The 17642-nt window shown below is 43.5% G+C and overlaps 1 protein-coding gene across 4 annotated transcripts in view; it reads left to right on the top strand.

Annotated features, from left to right (window-relative positions):
• The first annotated feature begins 1700 nt into the window (after nt 1–1700).
• The window catches only part of kcnc1b (potassium voltage-gated channel, Shaw-related subfamily, member 1b), a 73497-nt gene continuing 57555 nt past the window's right edge, over nt 1701–17642 (top strand). For all 4 annotated transcript variants that reach the window (XM_071405239.1, XM_071405238.1, XM_071405237.1 and 1 more), the window contains exon 1: nt 1701–3612. In XM_071405239.1, coding sequence (XP_071261340.1) covers nt 3031–3612 — 582 coding nt within the window. In that variant the 5' untranslated portion in view covers nt 1701–3030. The remainder of the gene's footprint in view (nt 3613–17642) is intronic.

Genomic DNA, 17642 nt, shown 5'->3' with positions numbered 1-17642 from the left:
CATAAAAAATCTGCCGTTTCCAGCTACAATAGTCATTTACAACATTAATAATGTCTACATTGTATTTCTGATCAATTTGATGTTAATGGACAAAAAAATTGCTTTTCTTTCAAAAACAAGAACATTTCTAAGTGACACCAAACTTTGGAATGGTAGTGTATACGTTACAAATTCCAATTTGTTGTGGCTAACGTTAGCTAGGTTTAGGGGTTAGGGTTAAGGTTAGGGTTAGCTAGCATGCTAAGTAGTAGAAAAGTATCTGAAGAGTAGTAAGTAGTTGCTAAGTAGCTAAAATTGTCCATGATGAGATTCAAACATGCAACTTTTGGGTTGCTACACATTCGAGTTCGCACACCTAGTGCAATGTCATTGTAATATTGAGGAAGCACTAAGATGACTGAGGTAGCCTACAGGGAAATAAATGTTGGTCCCATGTTTCATGAGCGTAAATAAAATCGACTTCACTGGGCAATGCGTTTTGCTGATGTCAACGTTGTGAACAGAGTGCCCCATTGTGGCAGCGGGATTATGGTATGGGGCAGGCATAAACTACAGACTATGAACACAATTGCATTTTATCGATTGCAATTTGAACCCACAAAGATACCGTAACGAGATCCTGAGGCCCGTTGTCATGCCATTCAGCCCCCGCCATCCCCTCATGTTTCAACATGATAATACACATCCCCATGTCGCAAGGATCTGTACACAATTCCTGGAAGCTGAAAATGTCCCTGTTCTTCCATGGCCTGCGTACTCACCAGACAGGTCACCCATTGCGCATGTTTGGGATATTCTGGATCGTTTTGTACGACAGCGTGTTCCAGTTCCCGCCAATATCCAGCAACTTTGTACAGCCAGTGAAGAGGAGTGGGACAACATTCCACAGGCCACAATTAACAGCCTGATCAACTCTATGCGAAGGAGATGTGTCGCGCTGAATGAGGCAAATGGTCACACCAGATACTGACTGGTTTTCTGATCCACACCCTTGCCTTTTTTTTTAAAAGGTATCTGTGATCAACAAATGCGTATATCTGTATTCCTAGTCATGTGAAATCCATAGATTAGGACGTAAAGAATTTATATCAATTGACTGATTTTCTTATGTGAACTGTAAGTCAGTAAAATCTTTGAAATGTTTGCATATTGCGTTTACATTATTGTTCAGTGTTCATGTGCAATACCACTCTCTGTTGGCAATGGTCATAATGACATCATAACGATTTTATATAGCCTCTTACCATTTGGTGGAGAGAGGGAATTGAAATCCGAGACCGTTGTGGCACCACTGGTTGTCTGTCTCTGTTCATACAAAATCACGTTGTATAAAAAAAGGGAACACATTTCCATAAGCTCTCTGTTTTTTTGTTTATATTCATTTACATTCTATTTTTTGGGGGGGGAGCGTAATATTTCATTAAACACTATGAAACGCATTCCCTGTACGAAAGTTGATCTATAAATAAAGTTTGATTTTGATTCAAATGCATACATTTTATTTACTTGTTTGATGTAGGATGGGATTGGGGCGTTCCGCCTAATGATGTAAGGGGTCATATCCAGCAAACCCTCAAAATAAAACCTATTGACGATGTCAGACTGTCGGTTTGGACAATGGTCCAAAAATACTTAAGGCGACTGTAAACAAATAAAGAACTTTAAGGATGGAAAAGGGGTGGGGCTGCCTCGCTGGCAAACAACGCAAACAAACTAGTGAACGCATGAACTCCGTGACTGACAGTTAAAACAAAACAATGGTTATGACTTGGCATGCTCCATGTCATCTGAGACGAGGTAAAACTAGGGAGGGAGGGAACCAGCTGTCAACAATGATTATTGTTAGCTTGTATTTTCGGTGGTGTTTTTTTTTAGGGACATTTCGTGAGGCTCTAGCCTGACAGTCCTACTCCCTCTTCTTCTTCCTCCTCTTCTTCTTCCACGGTGTTTCCAGAACCAACGCTGTTCCGAGTTCGTGACAATTCTAAAGAGAATCCTTACCCACCGCGAGCACACAAATAAAGAGAACATAGGACGTGCGCGTGCCTTCTTGCCTTCCGTCGTTTTTCTTCTTGAGACTTCACACCCGTGAACACGGTTGACTGCTCGCCCTCCTGCAGGCTCTAAGCACGAGGGAATCACAGGCATCGGTCCGTCAAATGCATACATGGAAACAACAATTACCGCCTGAAGATAAACACAGTCACTCACAGACACCTGCGTGAGAATAGAAGGCGCGGCGTTTGATCTTTACAGCTATCGGTTTCGTTCAACGGAAAACTGGATTTTTCTGTGTTCTTTTGGGGAAGGGGTAAGCGACAGTAGATACATGAGAGGACGGGTAGCAGTCTGAATAGCACGGAGGGTGTCTCGGAGAGAAGGAGGGAGAGAGGGAGAGACTGGTGCTGTCCTTTCAGAACCACGGAAAGCAGTCACCCTTGGCACAGCAGTCACCCTTGGCACAGCAGTCACCCTTGGCACAGCAGTCACCTTACTGCCCGTCGATGTCATAAACAGGTTCCACCAAAACCACCACAACAGGAGGAGAGTCATTGTGTTGGATTTGGATAAAAAAGAAGAAAAAAAACAATTATATCATCATCTTTGTCTATCGGAATTATACCACTGCGAGGTGACGTCCATTGTTTATGGGAAGCCATTGACTACAATCATTTTTTTTGCAATTATATGTTTTCCCTCCAGTAGGTCTGGTTGGTGATTGATTTCCGTGACAGGTTGGAGAACCGTTGGAGCATCTGGCATCATCAGTGGGCACATGTGCTAAATTAGGTCTATACGTGTATTATTTGAGGGTCTGTAGCCTGTAATAGAAGCAGCAGATTTATTTTGTGCATTGTTCTGTTTCCTATAGCATCCTACTCTCTCCCCCCCCCCCCCCTGCTAATCCCGGGTGTGCATGTGTTGCACTTGCGAGCGTTCTTACTCCCTCCCTCCCGTTGAGGCGTGCGGTGCTCATAGAGTTGTCGTTGTGATGCTGGGAACTTACTGGAGACATGCCTAAGGGACGCAATGGGCTTGAGCGACGAGAAGGATCGCATTGTGATTAACGTGGGAGGTATCAAACATCAGACTTATCGCGGTACCCTGCGTACCCTGCCCGGTACCCGCTTATCCTGGCTCGCCGAACCCGACGCGCCTAGCCACTTCGACTGGGATGACAAACATGAGGAATTCTTCTTCGACCGCCACCCGGGTGTTTTCGCCCATATCCTTAATTATTACCGGACGGGTAAACTGCACTGCCCTGCCGATGTCTGCGGACCACTGTATGAGGAGGAACTGGCCTTCTGGGGCATCGACGAGACGGACGTGGAGCCGTGTTGTTGGATGACCTATAGCCAGCATCGCGAGGCGGAAGAGGCACTTGATAGTTTCGGCGGGGGGGCCTTGCTCGACCTGACTGGTAACGATGATCCAGACCCGGAGATTGCAGCCGACCAGGGGGACGGGGTTGGTGATGAGGCTGATGAGATGACAAGGAGGCTGGCACAGGGGGATTCTCCAGATGCCAAGGCAGGGGGGGTTTGGGGCCGCTGGCAGAAACGCATGTGGGCTCTGTTTGAAGACCCCTACTCCTCTAAATACGCACGGGTGAGTAGGAAAGAGATATCTCTACTGTCCACATACCTAACCGTTTCTATACATGTATATAGTCCTTCTCCAGTTGACGTTAAGCACAATGATGGATATGTTTTTCAAATTATGAATGAATGAGAGATTGAGATGGAGATTGATAGTGTCTCTAGCCATGTGATGTGGAGAGGGTCTGTGTGAGAGTGACCTTGAGACGGTAGACTAGTCCACTCCCTAGGGACTCCTCAGGGAGCTCCTCAGCAGGAGACTGTTTTAACAGTGAGGTAGGCAGGAAGAAATATTGACCAATGAATCCTCTGATTTGACAGATGGCATTTAAAACCAGGCCAATAACCACGAGCCTACATTAACCTCCTAATTGTCAGCAAACAAAGGAAGCTGTCTGCATCCTATCATGACTCCCATATCCCTTTCACACTACTGAGCTGAGCCAAGTCAAGCTGAGCTGTACTGCATTGGCCTAGTAAAGCATCGACAATGGTTCCTGGAACAGTGCCGTAAAGGACAATGTGAAAAAGAAAATATCATAGGACAGCACAGTTGGCCTATGGTTCAGATTGGAACAATAGTGTGAAAAAAGTACTACAGGTCTTTGTACCCAGAACCTCTTGGACATGAGAGTCCATGGTGTGTTGATTTAAACGATGCCTGTGAGCAAACAGAGAAAAATGTGTCTGATTTTGAATACCATTATGTGTCCAGCAGGTCTTTGGGCTGAGACCTCCTGGACTATTCTGGTGCCAGATCTGTCTGTGCTGTCTTGCATACTTCTATGGCCATTGTCACACTTAGCAAGACAGCGCCAACCAGCAGGCTACTCCTGGACATGAGAATAGAATACCTGAGTGGGATGTTGGCAGTTAGTTTGGTTAGAATACTTGGGAGGTGTGGCCTGGGATGATTGGCGTTCTATGTACCGGTACGAGAGTGGGTCTGAATTCCACCCATTGCTATTCTAACACACTCTCTCCTGTCTCCTCATACCTTTCCTGTCAGTCGTTTACTGCCCTAGCTAATAAAAATACAAACAACTAAAAAACAAATAAATAAAGGAGTTGAACTGCCTCATTCCTAAAAAATTATAAAAAGAATACCTAGGAGATTGACAGGTAGGAATACCTGGGAGATTGGCGGTTTGAAAATACCTGGGAGGTTGGCGGTTTGAGAATACCTGGGACGCTGGCGGTTTAAGAATACCTGGGGCATTGGCGGTTTGAGAATACCTGGGGCGTTGGCGGTTTGAAAATACCTGGGGCATTGGCGGTTTGAAAATACCTGGGGCGTTGGCGGTTTGAGAATACCTGAGACGTTGGCGGTTTGAGAATACCTGGGACGCTGGCGGTTTGAGAATACCTGGGATGCTGGCGGTTTGAAAATACCTGGGACGCTGGCGGTTTGAGAATACCTGGGACGCTGGCGGTTTGAGAATACCTGGGACGCTGGCGGGTTGAGGATACCTGGGACGCTGGCGGTTTGAGAATACCTGGGGCGTTGGCGGATTGAGAATACCTGGGACGCTGGCGGTTTGAGAATACCTGGGACGCTGGCGGTTTGAGAATACCTGGGACGCTGGCGGTTTGAGAATACCTGGGACGCTGGCGGTTTGAGAATACCTGGGACGCTGGCGGTTTGAGAATACCTGGGACGCTGGCGGTTTGAGAATACCTGAGACGCTGGCGGTTTGAGAATACCTGGGACGCTGGCGGTTTGAGAATACCTGGGATGTTGTCAGCAGGGTTTGGGTCAGTTCTGAATTGAGTTGTGAATTGCTCTTTAATTCCAATTAAATTATAGAATTTCAATTGGAATTTTAATTGGCCACACCCCACGGGAATCAGAATTTTGAATAGAATTTGAATTAAAGGAAGTAGAATTTGATTCAATGAAATTCAAATAGCTTATTTATTCAACACATCACCATAGTAATGTTTATTTTGATATCATTTACAGGTTACCAATACCACGTAGCGTAAGGTTAAAACATTTCATTTTAAAAACGTATACTCTTAAAACAATGTTAAATAATTAAAGTGGTCTGGAAATATTCCAAGATCATGTTGTGGGTTGTCTACAATAATCAATTATTCCCTTAATGTTTTTAAATATCAGAATACATTTCCCAGAATGCATTAGATCGAATACTGCATTATGGAAGGGAATCTAACATCTCATGACAAATAAAAATACTGTGTGACATCTTTGAGTTATTAGCAAACTAATATTTGAATGGTGTGTGTATTTGTTGCATTAATAAGTGGCATATCTTTTTGATAAAATATTTGTCAAATGAATGAGACTTTCATGTTTCATGTCTTAGTTGAACAGGTTTGAATTAAATTCTACATCTTTCAATTCAAATTCTATTAAAATTCTGCTTCCATTGTTTGAATTGAGTTCAATTCTGAATTGACCTCAACCCATGTTGGCAATTTGAGAATACTTGGGATGTTGGCTGATAGTTGCAATTAATCAAATCAGTCACACTACGAAATGCTACCAAATAAACCACAATTCATTCATAGTACTGTGAAATATATAGTTTCACAGACATATTGTTGCATTTTTTTCTGGTTTGTGTGAAATGGTTAAGAATAATATAAAACCAGTCTGCACACCACCAAGGTGAACTGGTTTAGTCTTGACTCTTGGTTGACAGTGTTGGGGGATGGGTAATGTATTGATGCTCGAGGGCCAAATCAACACATTTGTTTCTATTTGTCTTTCTTACTTCTTTTTGATATTTATGATTCTTATTTTTGTATATATTTTTATATTTATATCGTTTTAAATGTTATGGTTATTTATTTGTGTTTTTCCAAATGTCTGAAGGGGGGGGTTCGTCCAGGGAGCAATACAAGCTAGAACCGCCCCTGGCCCCTGGTGATGCGTTGGGCAGACCATATCACCCTCTGGAGAGCCTTGCGGTGTGAGGGTCTTAGGGGCCAAGCAGAATTTCTTCAGCCTCTTGAGGTTGAAGAGGCGCTGTTGCTCCGTCTTCACCACGCTGTCTGTGTGGGGTGGACCATTTCAGATGGTCAGTGATGTGTACGCCGAGGAACTTGAAGCTTTTCAACCTCTCTACTGCGGCCCCGTCGATGTGGATTCTCCCTCTGCTGTTTTTACGATCAGCTCTTTCGTTTTGTTGACGTTGAGGCAGAGGTTATTTTCCTGGCACCACTCCGCCAGGGCCCTCACCTCCTCCCTATAATCTGTCTCGTCGTTGTTGGTAAGCAGGCCTACTACTGTTGTGTCGTCAGCAAACTGGATAATTGAGTTGGAGGCGTGCGAGGCCACGCAGTCATGGGTGAACAGGAAGTACAGGAGAGGGCTGAGCATGCACCCTTGTGGGGCCCCTGTGTTGAGGATCAGTGTAGTGGAGGTGTTGTTTCCTACCTTCACCACCTGGGGGGCAGCCCGTCAGGAAGTCCAGGACCCAGGTCCTGGTTCAGACCCAGGGCCCCAAACCTAATGATGAGCTTGGAGGGTACTATGGTGTTGAATGCTGAGCTATACTCAATGAACAGCATTCTTACATAGGTATTCCTCTTGTCCAGATGGGATAAGGCAGTGTGCAATGCGATGGCGATTGCATCGTCTGTCGATCTATTGGGGCAAATGTATGCAAAATTTGAAGTGGGTTCACCAGCAGCAAGTAGCCTACCTAAAGGCAGCTCTTTAGACTGACACAGAACACAGGTTGTATAGGTGACGGACTTGAACTTGTTTTTACTGGCAGGCTTCCTTTTGACCTGGCCCTGGTCCAATGCCACTTGATGGCAATGATAATAAATAAAAAACATGTTTCACCTCGTGTTGCTCCTGCAGCTGTGTAACATGGTGATTGGTGTAATTACAGGATTAGGTGAGCCAGGCACACTGCCAATCAACATGCAGTTAACACTTTTGATGTAATCACCCGCTATATAAGAACGAGTTTATTATAGGTACAAATACACAACCCAAAATACAGTGGATTATTAAGTGAGTAGCAGTTCATATTGAAATTGTTAATTGATTGGTCATGTCTTACTGTTGTTAATTGAGTTGTTAATTGATTGGTCATGTCTTACTGGCTGTTGTTGTGTGGTTGAAATTGTTGGAGTTGTTAATTGATTGGTCATGCCTTACTGGCTGTTGTTGTGTGGTTGAAATTGTTGGAGTTGTTAATTGATTGGTCATGTCTTACTGGCTGTTGTTGTGTGGTTGAAATTGTTGGAGTTGTTAATTGATTGGTCATGTCTTACTGGCTGTTGTTGTGTGGTTGAAATTGTTGGAGTTGTTAATTGATTGGTCATGTCTTACTGGCTGTTGTTGTGTGGTTGAAATTGTTGGAGTTGTTAATTGATTGGTCATGTCTTACTGGCTGTTGTTGTGTGGTTGAAATTGTTGGAGTTGTTAATTGATTGGTCATGCCTTACTGGCTGTTGTTGTGTGGTTGAAATTGTTGGAGTTGTTAATTGATTGGTCATGCCTTACTGGCTGTTGTTGTGTGGTTGAAATTGTTGGAGTTGTTAATTGATTGGTCATGCCTTACTGGCTGTTGTTGTGTGGTTAAAATTGTTGGAGTTGTTAATTGATTGGTCATGCCTTACTGGCTGTTGTTGTGTGGTTGACAGGGGAGTTGATGAGTGGTGATTATTAAACACAATGAAAGGAGCCTACATCACCCACACAATAGCTATGCAGTTTAAAAATATTTCAGTGTGAAAGCCAATACATATATTTTTTAAATGATAGGTTCAGTGTAATGTGTTTGTTTTACAGGGTCAGCCATAGTTGTACAGCGCCCCTGGAGCAAATTAGGGTGAAGTGTCTTGCTCAAGGGCACGTGGACCGACAGAGGGAGTACGCCCCCCCCAACACCGATTTTTCAGTGTGAGCAAGACAAAATCTCAGTGGATTGAAGTTTGACAGAGCACAGCATGTGGTTAATTAGATCAATGTCTGTTAATTACAGACTGTAGTATTCACATCACAGTGGAACAGCCCCCTGCCACTCATTTAGCAGACAATCCAGAGCAACTAGGGTGAAGTGCCTTGCTCAATGGCACATCAACAGATTGTTTTTTTTGTCACCTAGTTGGCTCAGGGATTCAAACCAGTGACCTTTCAGTTACTGGCCCAAACTCTCTTATCCGCTAGGCTACCTGCCTCCTACCACTGTCGTCCCTCTGTCTGCCCTGTCACTCCTAGAGACATTAACAGCCTGGAATTAGCCAACCAGAACAAGACCATAGAAATATAATCTAGTCATTATCTAATAATTGTATTTCTATAGGCAAAACCTGAATGTTCATTGAATGGCCTGGCAAATGCTGCTAATGTATATCGCTGCCTTATAGCTGTGACTCCCCAGGGGCGTCAACAGGGATTAGCCAACCTTAGCAAACCAGGGCCAAACAAGCCTCAGTGATCATCCCTGTAGGCCAGAATCATGTTCATTGTATGTCCTGGCAAAGACTGCTAATGTAGGCGCTGCCTTATGAGCTGAAATCAAACCCGAATCACTCTTTGGCCTGTCACTCCCAGCTAATGTAAGGGGCTGCCTAATGCCCGTCACTCCCAGCTAATGTAAGGGGCTGCCTAATGCCTGTCACTCCCAGCTAATGTAAGGGGCTGCCTAATGCCTGTCACTCCCAGCTAATGTAAGGGGCTGCCTAATGCCTGTCACTCCCAGCTAATGTAAGGGGCTGCCTAATGCCTGTCACTCCCAGCTAATGTAAGGGGCTGTCTAATGCCTGTCACTCCCAGCTAATGTAAGGGGTTGCCTAATGCCCGTCACTCCCAGCTAATGTAAGGGGCTGCCTTATGCCTGTCACTCCCAGCTAATGTAAGGGGCTGCCTAATGCCTGTCACTCCCAGCTAATGTAAGGGGCTGCCTAATGCCTGTTACTCCCAGCTAATGTAAGGGGTTGCCTAATGCCTGTCACTCCCAGCTAATGTAAGGGGCTGCCTAATGCCTGTCACTCCCAGCTAATGTAAGGGGCTGCCTAATGCCTGTCACTCCCAGCTAATGTAAGGGGTTGCCTCATGACTGTCACTCCTAGAAACATCAACTGGGATTAGCTAGACCGGGTAGTGTTCATTAGGGCATTAACGTTGTAAATTGGACAGGTCCCAGGTAGGTCCCTCCCCCTGTTTCCAGTGCAGTTTTAAAAATAAGGATAAGAATAAGAGATAAAAGTAACAAGTAATTAAAGAGGAGCAGTAAAATATAACAATATATACAGGGGGGTGGGGCTATATACAGGGTATTACGGTACAGAGTCAATGTGGAGGCTGTATACAGGGTATTACGGTACAGAGTCAATGTGGAGGCTATATACAGGGTATTACGGTACAGAGTCAATGTGGAGGCTATATACAGGGTATTACGGTACAGAGTCAATGTGGAGGCTATATACAAGGTGTTACGGTACAGAGTCAATGTGGAGGCTATATACAGGGGGGTTCCGGTACAGAGTCAATGTGGAGGCTATATACAGGGGGGTTCCGGTACAGAGTCAATGTGGAGGCTATATACAGGGTGTTACGGTACAGAGTCAATGTGGAGGCTATATACAGGGTATTACGGTACAGAGTCAATGTGGAGGCTATATACAGGGGGGTTCCGGTACAGAGTCAATGTGGAGGCTATATACAGGGGGGTTCCGGTACAGAGTCAATGTGGAGGCTATATACAGGGGGGTGCCGGTACAGAGTCAATGTGGAGGCTATATACAGGGGGGTTCCGGTACAGAGTCAATGTGGAGGCTATATACAGGGGGGTTCCGGTACAGAGTCAATGTGCGGGGGCACCGGTTAGTTGAGGTAGTGTGTACATGTAGGTAGAGTTAAATAAAGTGACTATGCATAGATGACAACAGAGAGTGGCAGTGGTGTGGAGGGGGGGGCAATGTGAATAGTCCGGGTAGCCATGTGACTAGATAGGGAATAGGGTGTTATAGGTCATGGTCTAAAGTAGTGCACTATAAAGGGAATAGGGTGCCATTAGGGACGTAACTGAAGTGCTAACATGAAAGAAGCCTTGATCTCATTGGAAGCACTGAACGTGTTACATATGATGCTGTACTGTGTTCACTGTTAAGCAACAGGCAGCATGGCCTGTTTAAAACTACAAATAGTCATTTGTGTCATTAGTTGAAACAGCCTTTTGAAGCGCAGTAAACAGTCCTTTGAACAGCAGTAAACAGTCCTTTGAACAGCAGTAAACAGTCCTTTGAACAGCAGTAAACAGTCCTTTGAACAGCAGTAAACAGTCCTTTGAACAGCAGTAAACAGGCCTTTGAACAGCAGTAAACAGGCCTTTGAACAGCAGTAAACAGGCCTTTGAACAGCAGTAAACAGTCCTTTGAACAGCAGTAAACAGTCCTTTGAAGCGCAGTAAACAGTCCTTTGAACAGCAGTAAACAGTCCTTTGAACAGCAGTAAACAGTCCTTTGAAGCGCAGTAAACAGTCCTTTGAACAGCAGTAAACAGTCCTTTGAACAGCAGTAAACAGTCCTTTGAACAGCAGTAAACAGTCCTTTGAAGTGCAGTAAACAGTCCTTTGAACAGCAGTAAACAGTCCTTTGAACAGCAGTAAACAGTCCTTTGAAGCGCAGTAAACAGTCCTTTGAACAGCAGTAAACAGTCCTTTGAACAGCAGTAAACAGTCCTTTGAACAGCAGTAAACAGTCCTTTGAAGCGCAGTAAACAGTCCTTTGAACAGCAGTAAACAGTCCTTTGAACAGCAGTAAACATCCCTTTGAACAGCAGTAAACAGTCCTTTGAACAGCAGTAAACAGTCCTTTGAACAGCAGTAAACATTCCTTTGAACAGCAGTAAACAGTCCTTTGAACAGCAGTAAGCAGTCCTTTGAACAGCAGTAAACAGTCCTTTGAACAGCAGTAAACAGTCCTTTGAACTGCAGTAAACAGTCCTTTGAACAGCAGTAAACAGTCCTTTGAACAGCAGTAAACAGTCCTTTGAACAGCAGTAAACAGTCCTTTGAAGCGCAGTAAACAGTCCTTTGAACAGCAGTAAACAGTCCTTTGAACAGCAGTAAACAGTCCTTTGAACAGCAGTAAACAGTCCTTTGAACAGCAGTAAACAGTCCTTTGAACAGCAGTAAACAGTCCTTTGAACCGCAGTAAACAGCCCTTTGAACCGCAGTAAACAGTCCTTTGAACCGCAGTAAACAGTCATTTGAACAGCAGTAAACAGTCCTTTGAACCGCAGTAAACAGTCCTTTGAACAGCAGTAAACAGTCCTTTGAACAGCAGTAAACAGTCCTTTGAAGCGCAGTAAACAGTCCTTTGAACAGCAGTAAACAGTCTTTTGAACAGCAGTAAACAGTCCTTTGAAGCGCAGTAAACAGTCCTTTGAACAGCAGTAAACAGTCCTTTGAACAGCAGTAAACAGTCCTTTGAACAGCAGTAAACAGTCCTTTGAACAGCAGTAAACAGTCCTTTGAAGCGCAGTAAACAGTCCTTTGAACAGCAGTAAACAGTCTTTTGAACAGCAGTAAACAGTCCTTTGAACAGCAGTAAACAGTCCTTTGAACAGCAGTAAACAGTCCTTTGAACAGCAGTAAACAGTCCTTTGAACAGCAGTAAACAGTCCTTTGAACAGCAGTAAACAGTCCTTTGAACAGCAGTAAACAGTCCTTTGAACTGCAGTAAACAGTCCTTTGAACAGCAGTAAACAGTCCTTTGAACAGCAGTAAACAGTCCTTTGAACAGCAGTAAACAGTCCTTTGAAGCGCAGTAAACAGTCCTTTGAACAGCAGTAAACAGACCTTTGAACAGCAGTAAACAGTCCTTTGAACAGCAGTAAACAGTCCTTTGAACAGCAGTAAACAGTCCTTTGAACCGCAGTAAACAGCCCTTTGAACCGCAGTAAACAGTCCTTTGAACCGCAGTAAACAGTCATTTGAACAGCAGTAAACAGTCCTTTGAACAGCAGTAAACAGTCCTTTGAACCGCAGTAAACAGTCCTTTGAACCGCAGTAAACAGTCCTTTGAAACGCAGTAAACATTCCTTTGAACCGCAGTAAAGAGTCATTTGAACAGCAGTAAACAGTCATTTGAACAGCAGTAAACAGTCCTTTGAACAGCAGTAAACAGTCCTTTGAACAGCAGTAAACAGTCCTTTGAACAGCAGTAAACAGTCCTTTGAAGCGCAGTAAACAGTCCTTTGAAGCGCAGTAAACAGTCTTTTGAACAGCAGTAAACAGTCCTTTGAAGCGCAGTAAACAGTCCTTTGAACAGCAGTAAACAGTCATTTGAACAGCAGTAAACAGTCCTTTGAACAGCAGTAAACAGTCCTTTGAACCGCAGTAAACAGTCCTTTGAACCGCAGTAAACAGTCCTTTGAAACGCAGTAAACATTCCTTTGAACCGCAGTAAACAGTCCTTTGAAACGCAGTAAACATTCCTTTGAACCGCAGTAAAGAGTCATTTGAACAGCAGTAAACAGTCATTTGAACAGCAGTAAACAGTCCTTTGAACAGCAGTAAACAGTCCTTTGAACAGCAGTAAACAGTCCTTTGAACAGCAGTAAACAGTCCTTTGAAGCGCAGTAAACAGTCCTTTGAAGCGCAGTAAACAGTCTTTTGAACAGCAGTAAACAGTCCTTTGAAGCGCAGTAAACAGTCCTTTGAACAGCAGTAAACAGTCATTTGAACAGCAGTAAACAGTCCTTTGAACAGCAGTAAACAGTCCTTTGAACCGCAGTAAACAGTCCTTTGAACCGCAGTAAACAGTCCTTTGAAACGCAGTAAACATTCCTTTGAACCGCAGTAAACAGTCATTTGAACAGCAGTAAACAGTCATTTGAACAGCAGTAAACAGTCCTTTGAACAGCAGTAAACAGTCATTTGAACAGCAGTAAACAGTCCTTTGAACAGCAGTAAACAGTCCTTTGAAGCGCAGTAAACAGTCCTTTGAACAGCAGTAAACAGTCCTTTGAACAGCAGTAAACAGTCCTTTGAACCGCAGTAAACAGTCCTTTGAACAGCAGTAAACAGTCCTTTGAACAGCAGTAAACAGTCCTTTGAACCGCAGTAAACAGTCCTTTGAACAGCAGTAAACAGTCCTTTGAACAGCAGTAAACAGTCCTTTGAACAGCAGTAAACAGTCCTTTGAAGCGCAGTAAACAGTCTTTTGAACAGCAGTAAACAGTCCTTTGAACAGCAGTAAACAGTCCTTTGAACCGCAGTAAACAGTCCTTTGAACAGCAGTAAACAGTCCTTTGAACAGCAGTAAACAGTCCTTTGAACCGCAGTAAACAGTCCTTTGAACAGCAGTAAACAGTCCTTTGAACAGCAGTAAACAGTCCTTTGAAGCGCAGTAAACAGTCCTTTGAACAGCAGTAAACAGTCCCTTTGAACAGTGATTTTGTCAAAACAAAGCAGCCCAAGAGAAACTTCGTGCTAATTCTTCCAACAAAGGGTTTTTAATGGTTTGTTTCTAATTTCATTCAGAGAACGTGTGGCTGACTGTTTTAGGATGGAAATTGTACTTTTGGTTCCGTTCTGATGGTGGGCCAGGCTGATTTGTTTCAGTTCTGATGGTGGGCCAGGCTGATTTGTAACGTGAACCCTGAATGACTATTTGTGATGGAATCAGACAGAATGGATTGGATGTTCAGAATACTTGGGGCATCCCAAATAGCAGCCTGTTCCCTATATAGTGCACTGCTTTTGACCAGGACCCATAGGGTGTCATTTGGGACACAGCTAGGCCTACAGCTCAGTTCCATCTGGTCCATCATGAGAATATTACAGAAGAGACACAGAAGCTGTAGAGATGTGTGTGTGTGTGTGTGTGTGTGTGTGTGTGTGTGTGTGTGTGTGTGTGTGTGTGTGTGTGTGTGTGTGTGTGTGTGTGTGTGTGTGTGTGTGTGTGTGTGTGATGAATGGTTGATGATGATGGTTTTTCCTGGTTAATTGATGCGATGCTGCTTCCTTACCCCATACGCATAGAAATATAATGACTGTAACTGACAAACCCAATCAGACCAAGACAATTTGACTAGAACACTGCGTGACTCACAAATACCACCCTATTCCCTACATAGGGCCCGATTCCAACCCGAGTTAAGCGCGCATAAATGTTACGTAAATTCAGTTTTTTGATGCACTTTTCTCTCTACGCGTATTCTGATCTTGAATTTAAGCATGAGAATAGCATGCTATTCATTTAGGGGGGTGGAGATCAAATAAATGAAGGTGGAGGAGGAGGTGTGTCCTACAGAAACACTATATTCTAACCTTTACTTCATTACCTCATAATTCCACCACCTTCTACGCGCGCGATTGAACCAATGAATAAGGTCGAGCGAACAAAGTCGGAAAAAGCATCTAAAGTCGGAAAAAGCATCTAATTTCTTTTAATTTGACAATAACTATTGATAAGAGCTAGGTAAAATTAGTAATCAGTTTGGTAGGAGGGGATTGTAAATAAAAATAACAATTGTTTTACCGTAGATTATTTTTCCTTATGAAACCAGTTATATGAAAGCAAACGGAAAGTAATATTAAAGTGACATGCATTGCGGCCCCTTTTCCACTGTGAATTAAGCTATAAATAGCTCTGCCGTTATTCAGAATTGAAATTTTCTTTGTGCCCTCATAATTTGCGTGGATGCTATTTGGAAACCCAAGATAAAGCTTTCTGCCAAGTTGATGTATGCGCTTTGGAATGTTGTAATTATATAATGGGCTTTTCTGCGTTTTTTTTTTTTAAATTTGACAATTTGTATCATGTTGAATATTAGCCACCATCAGTAATACCAACAGACATTTTTTTACTATAGTGTTAGTTTTCTTTAATTTGTAGTCTACATTTAGCATCATTCCATTCCGTTCCGTTGACCTTTCTTTTCCCCTGTCACGTCTGTGTAGTTGTTCCTGAGGGTCACTAGTATTAGCGGTTTATATCAGGCTAACGTTGTGCGATTAATTTAGGACGTTCTGGAACTCAGACCACACGTAGCAGGTTGATACCTGGAGCCTGGCGCACGGTTCACAATAACTGGACCGTCGTGATATAGTTCCGTGATTTAGTGAGGATTATGGTAGATTTTATAGGACTATTGTTCAACCCCTTATTGTAGACTTTTACCACCTTCCAATATTTAATGGATTTAACTTGACTATGACAACTTTCAAGAGTTTTTTGTTGTTGTTGATTCATCAATATATTTTGTGCGTTAACGCTCTCCATTTTCCCCCCAATGATCCATACACACTTTCCTAACCCTATCTAGAAAATTTGATTGTTTCAGCACCAACTGGTAGATAAAAAATAAAAAAACGGAGACAAATATGCATATATTTAGATGTCTTTCTTTCATTGATCTCTAATATTCTGAATCGTTCTCTCCATGTATCCTAGTGAGTCTGTCGACAAAATTCTAATTAAAGGTACAGCGTATTTAAAGGGATGGCTTTAGATAAATGTACTGAAAACCCTATTGAATGAAAACTCCACGAGAAAATATGTTGGCCAGCAAGTGGGAGGGTTTTCAGTGGCTGAATTAAATGTGTTCAGTGCACGCAAGGGAACCACGCCTGTAAAACCATTTACACACCTGCATAAGGTAAGTCTGAATACCAACTACTGAACAGGAAAGGCCTACATTTCCTATAGTGAACTACTTTTGACCATATAAGCCCTGGTCAAGAGTAGTGCACTATATAGGGAATAGGGTGCTATTTGGGATGGAGACACAATGGTATTTCTATGTCCATCAGCTGTTGAAGTGAAGCGTGGTACTCAGGCTATAGTGAGGTTCACCATCCGTGGTACTCAGGCTATAGTGAGGTTAACCATCCGTGGTACTCGGGCTATAGTGATGTAAACCATCCGTGGTACTCGGGCTGTAGTGATGTAAACCATCCGTGGTACTCGGGCTGTAGTGATGTAAACCATCCGTGGTACTCGGGCTATAGTGATGTAAACCATCCGTGGTACTCGGGCTGTAGTGATGTAAACCATCCGTGGTACTCGGGCTGTAGTGATGTAAACCATCCGTGGTACTCGGGCTGTAGTGATGTAAACCATCCGTGGTACTCGGGCTATAGTGATGTAAACCATCCATGGTACTCAGGCTATAGTGAGGTTAACCATCCGTGGTACTCGGGCTGTAGTGATGTAAACCATCCGTGGTACTCGGGCTGTAGTGATATAAACCATTATTTTAACATTTTTATTACACCTTTATTTAACCAGGTAGGCCAGTTGAGAACAAGTTGTCATTTACAGCTGTGACCTGGCCAAGATAAAGCAAAGCAGTTCGACAAAAAACAACACAGAGTTACACATAGGATAAACAAAAGTACAGTCGATAACACAATAGAGAAATCTATATACAGTGTGTGCAAATGGAGTAAGGAGGTAAGGCAGTAAATAGGCCATAGTAGCGAAGCAATTACAATTTATCAAATTAACACTGAAGTGATGGATGTGCAGGTGATGATGTGCAAGTAGAAATACTGGTGTGCAAAAGAGCAAAAAAGTAAATAAAAACAATATGGAGATGAGGTAGGTAGTTGGGTGGGCTATTTACAGATGGGCTATGTACAGCTGCAGCGATCGGTAAGCTGCTCAGATAGCTGATGCTTAAAGTTAGTGAGGGAGATATAAGTCTCCAACTTCAGCGATTTTTGCAATTACAATTCCAGTCATAGGCAGCAGAGAACTGGAAGGAAAGGCGGCCAAAATGGGTGTTGGCTTTGGGGATGACCAGTGAGATATACCTGCTGGAGCGCGTGCTACGGGTGGGTGTTGTGTTATGGTGACCAGTGTGCTGAGATTAGGCGGAACTTTACCTAGCAAAGACTTATAGAAGACCTGGAGCCAGTGGGTCTGGCGACGAATATGTAGCGAGGGCCAGCCGACGAGAGCATACAGGTCGCAGTGGTGGGTGGTATATGGGGCTTTGGTGACAAAACGGATGGTACTGTGATAGCAAACTGGATGTAGTCTGAGTAGAGTGTTGAAGGCTATTTTGTAAATGATATCGCCGAAGTCGAGGATCGG

The sequence above is a fragment of the Salvelinus alpinus genome, chromosome 6, assembly GCF_045679555.1.
Source record: "Salvelinus alpinus chromosome 6, SLU_Salpinus.1, whole genome shotgun sequence".
NCBI lineage: Eukaryota > Metazoa > Chordata > Actinopteri > Salmoniformes > Salmonidae > Salvelinus > Salvelinus alpinus.
This window is presented reverse-complemented; position numbering and strand designations above follow the sequence as displayed.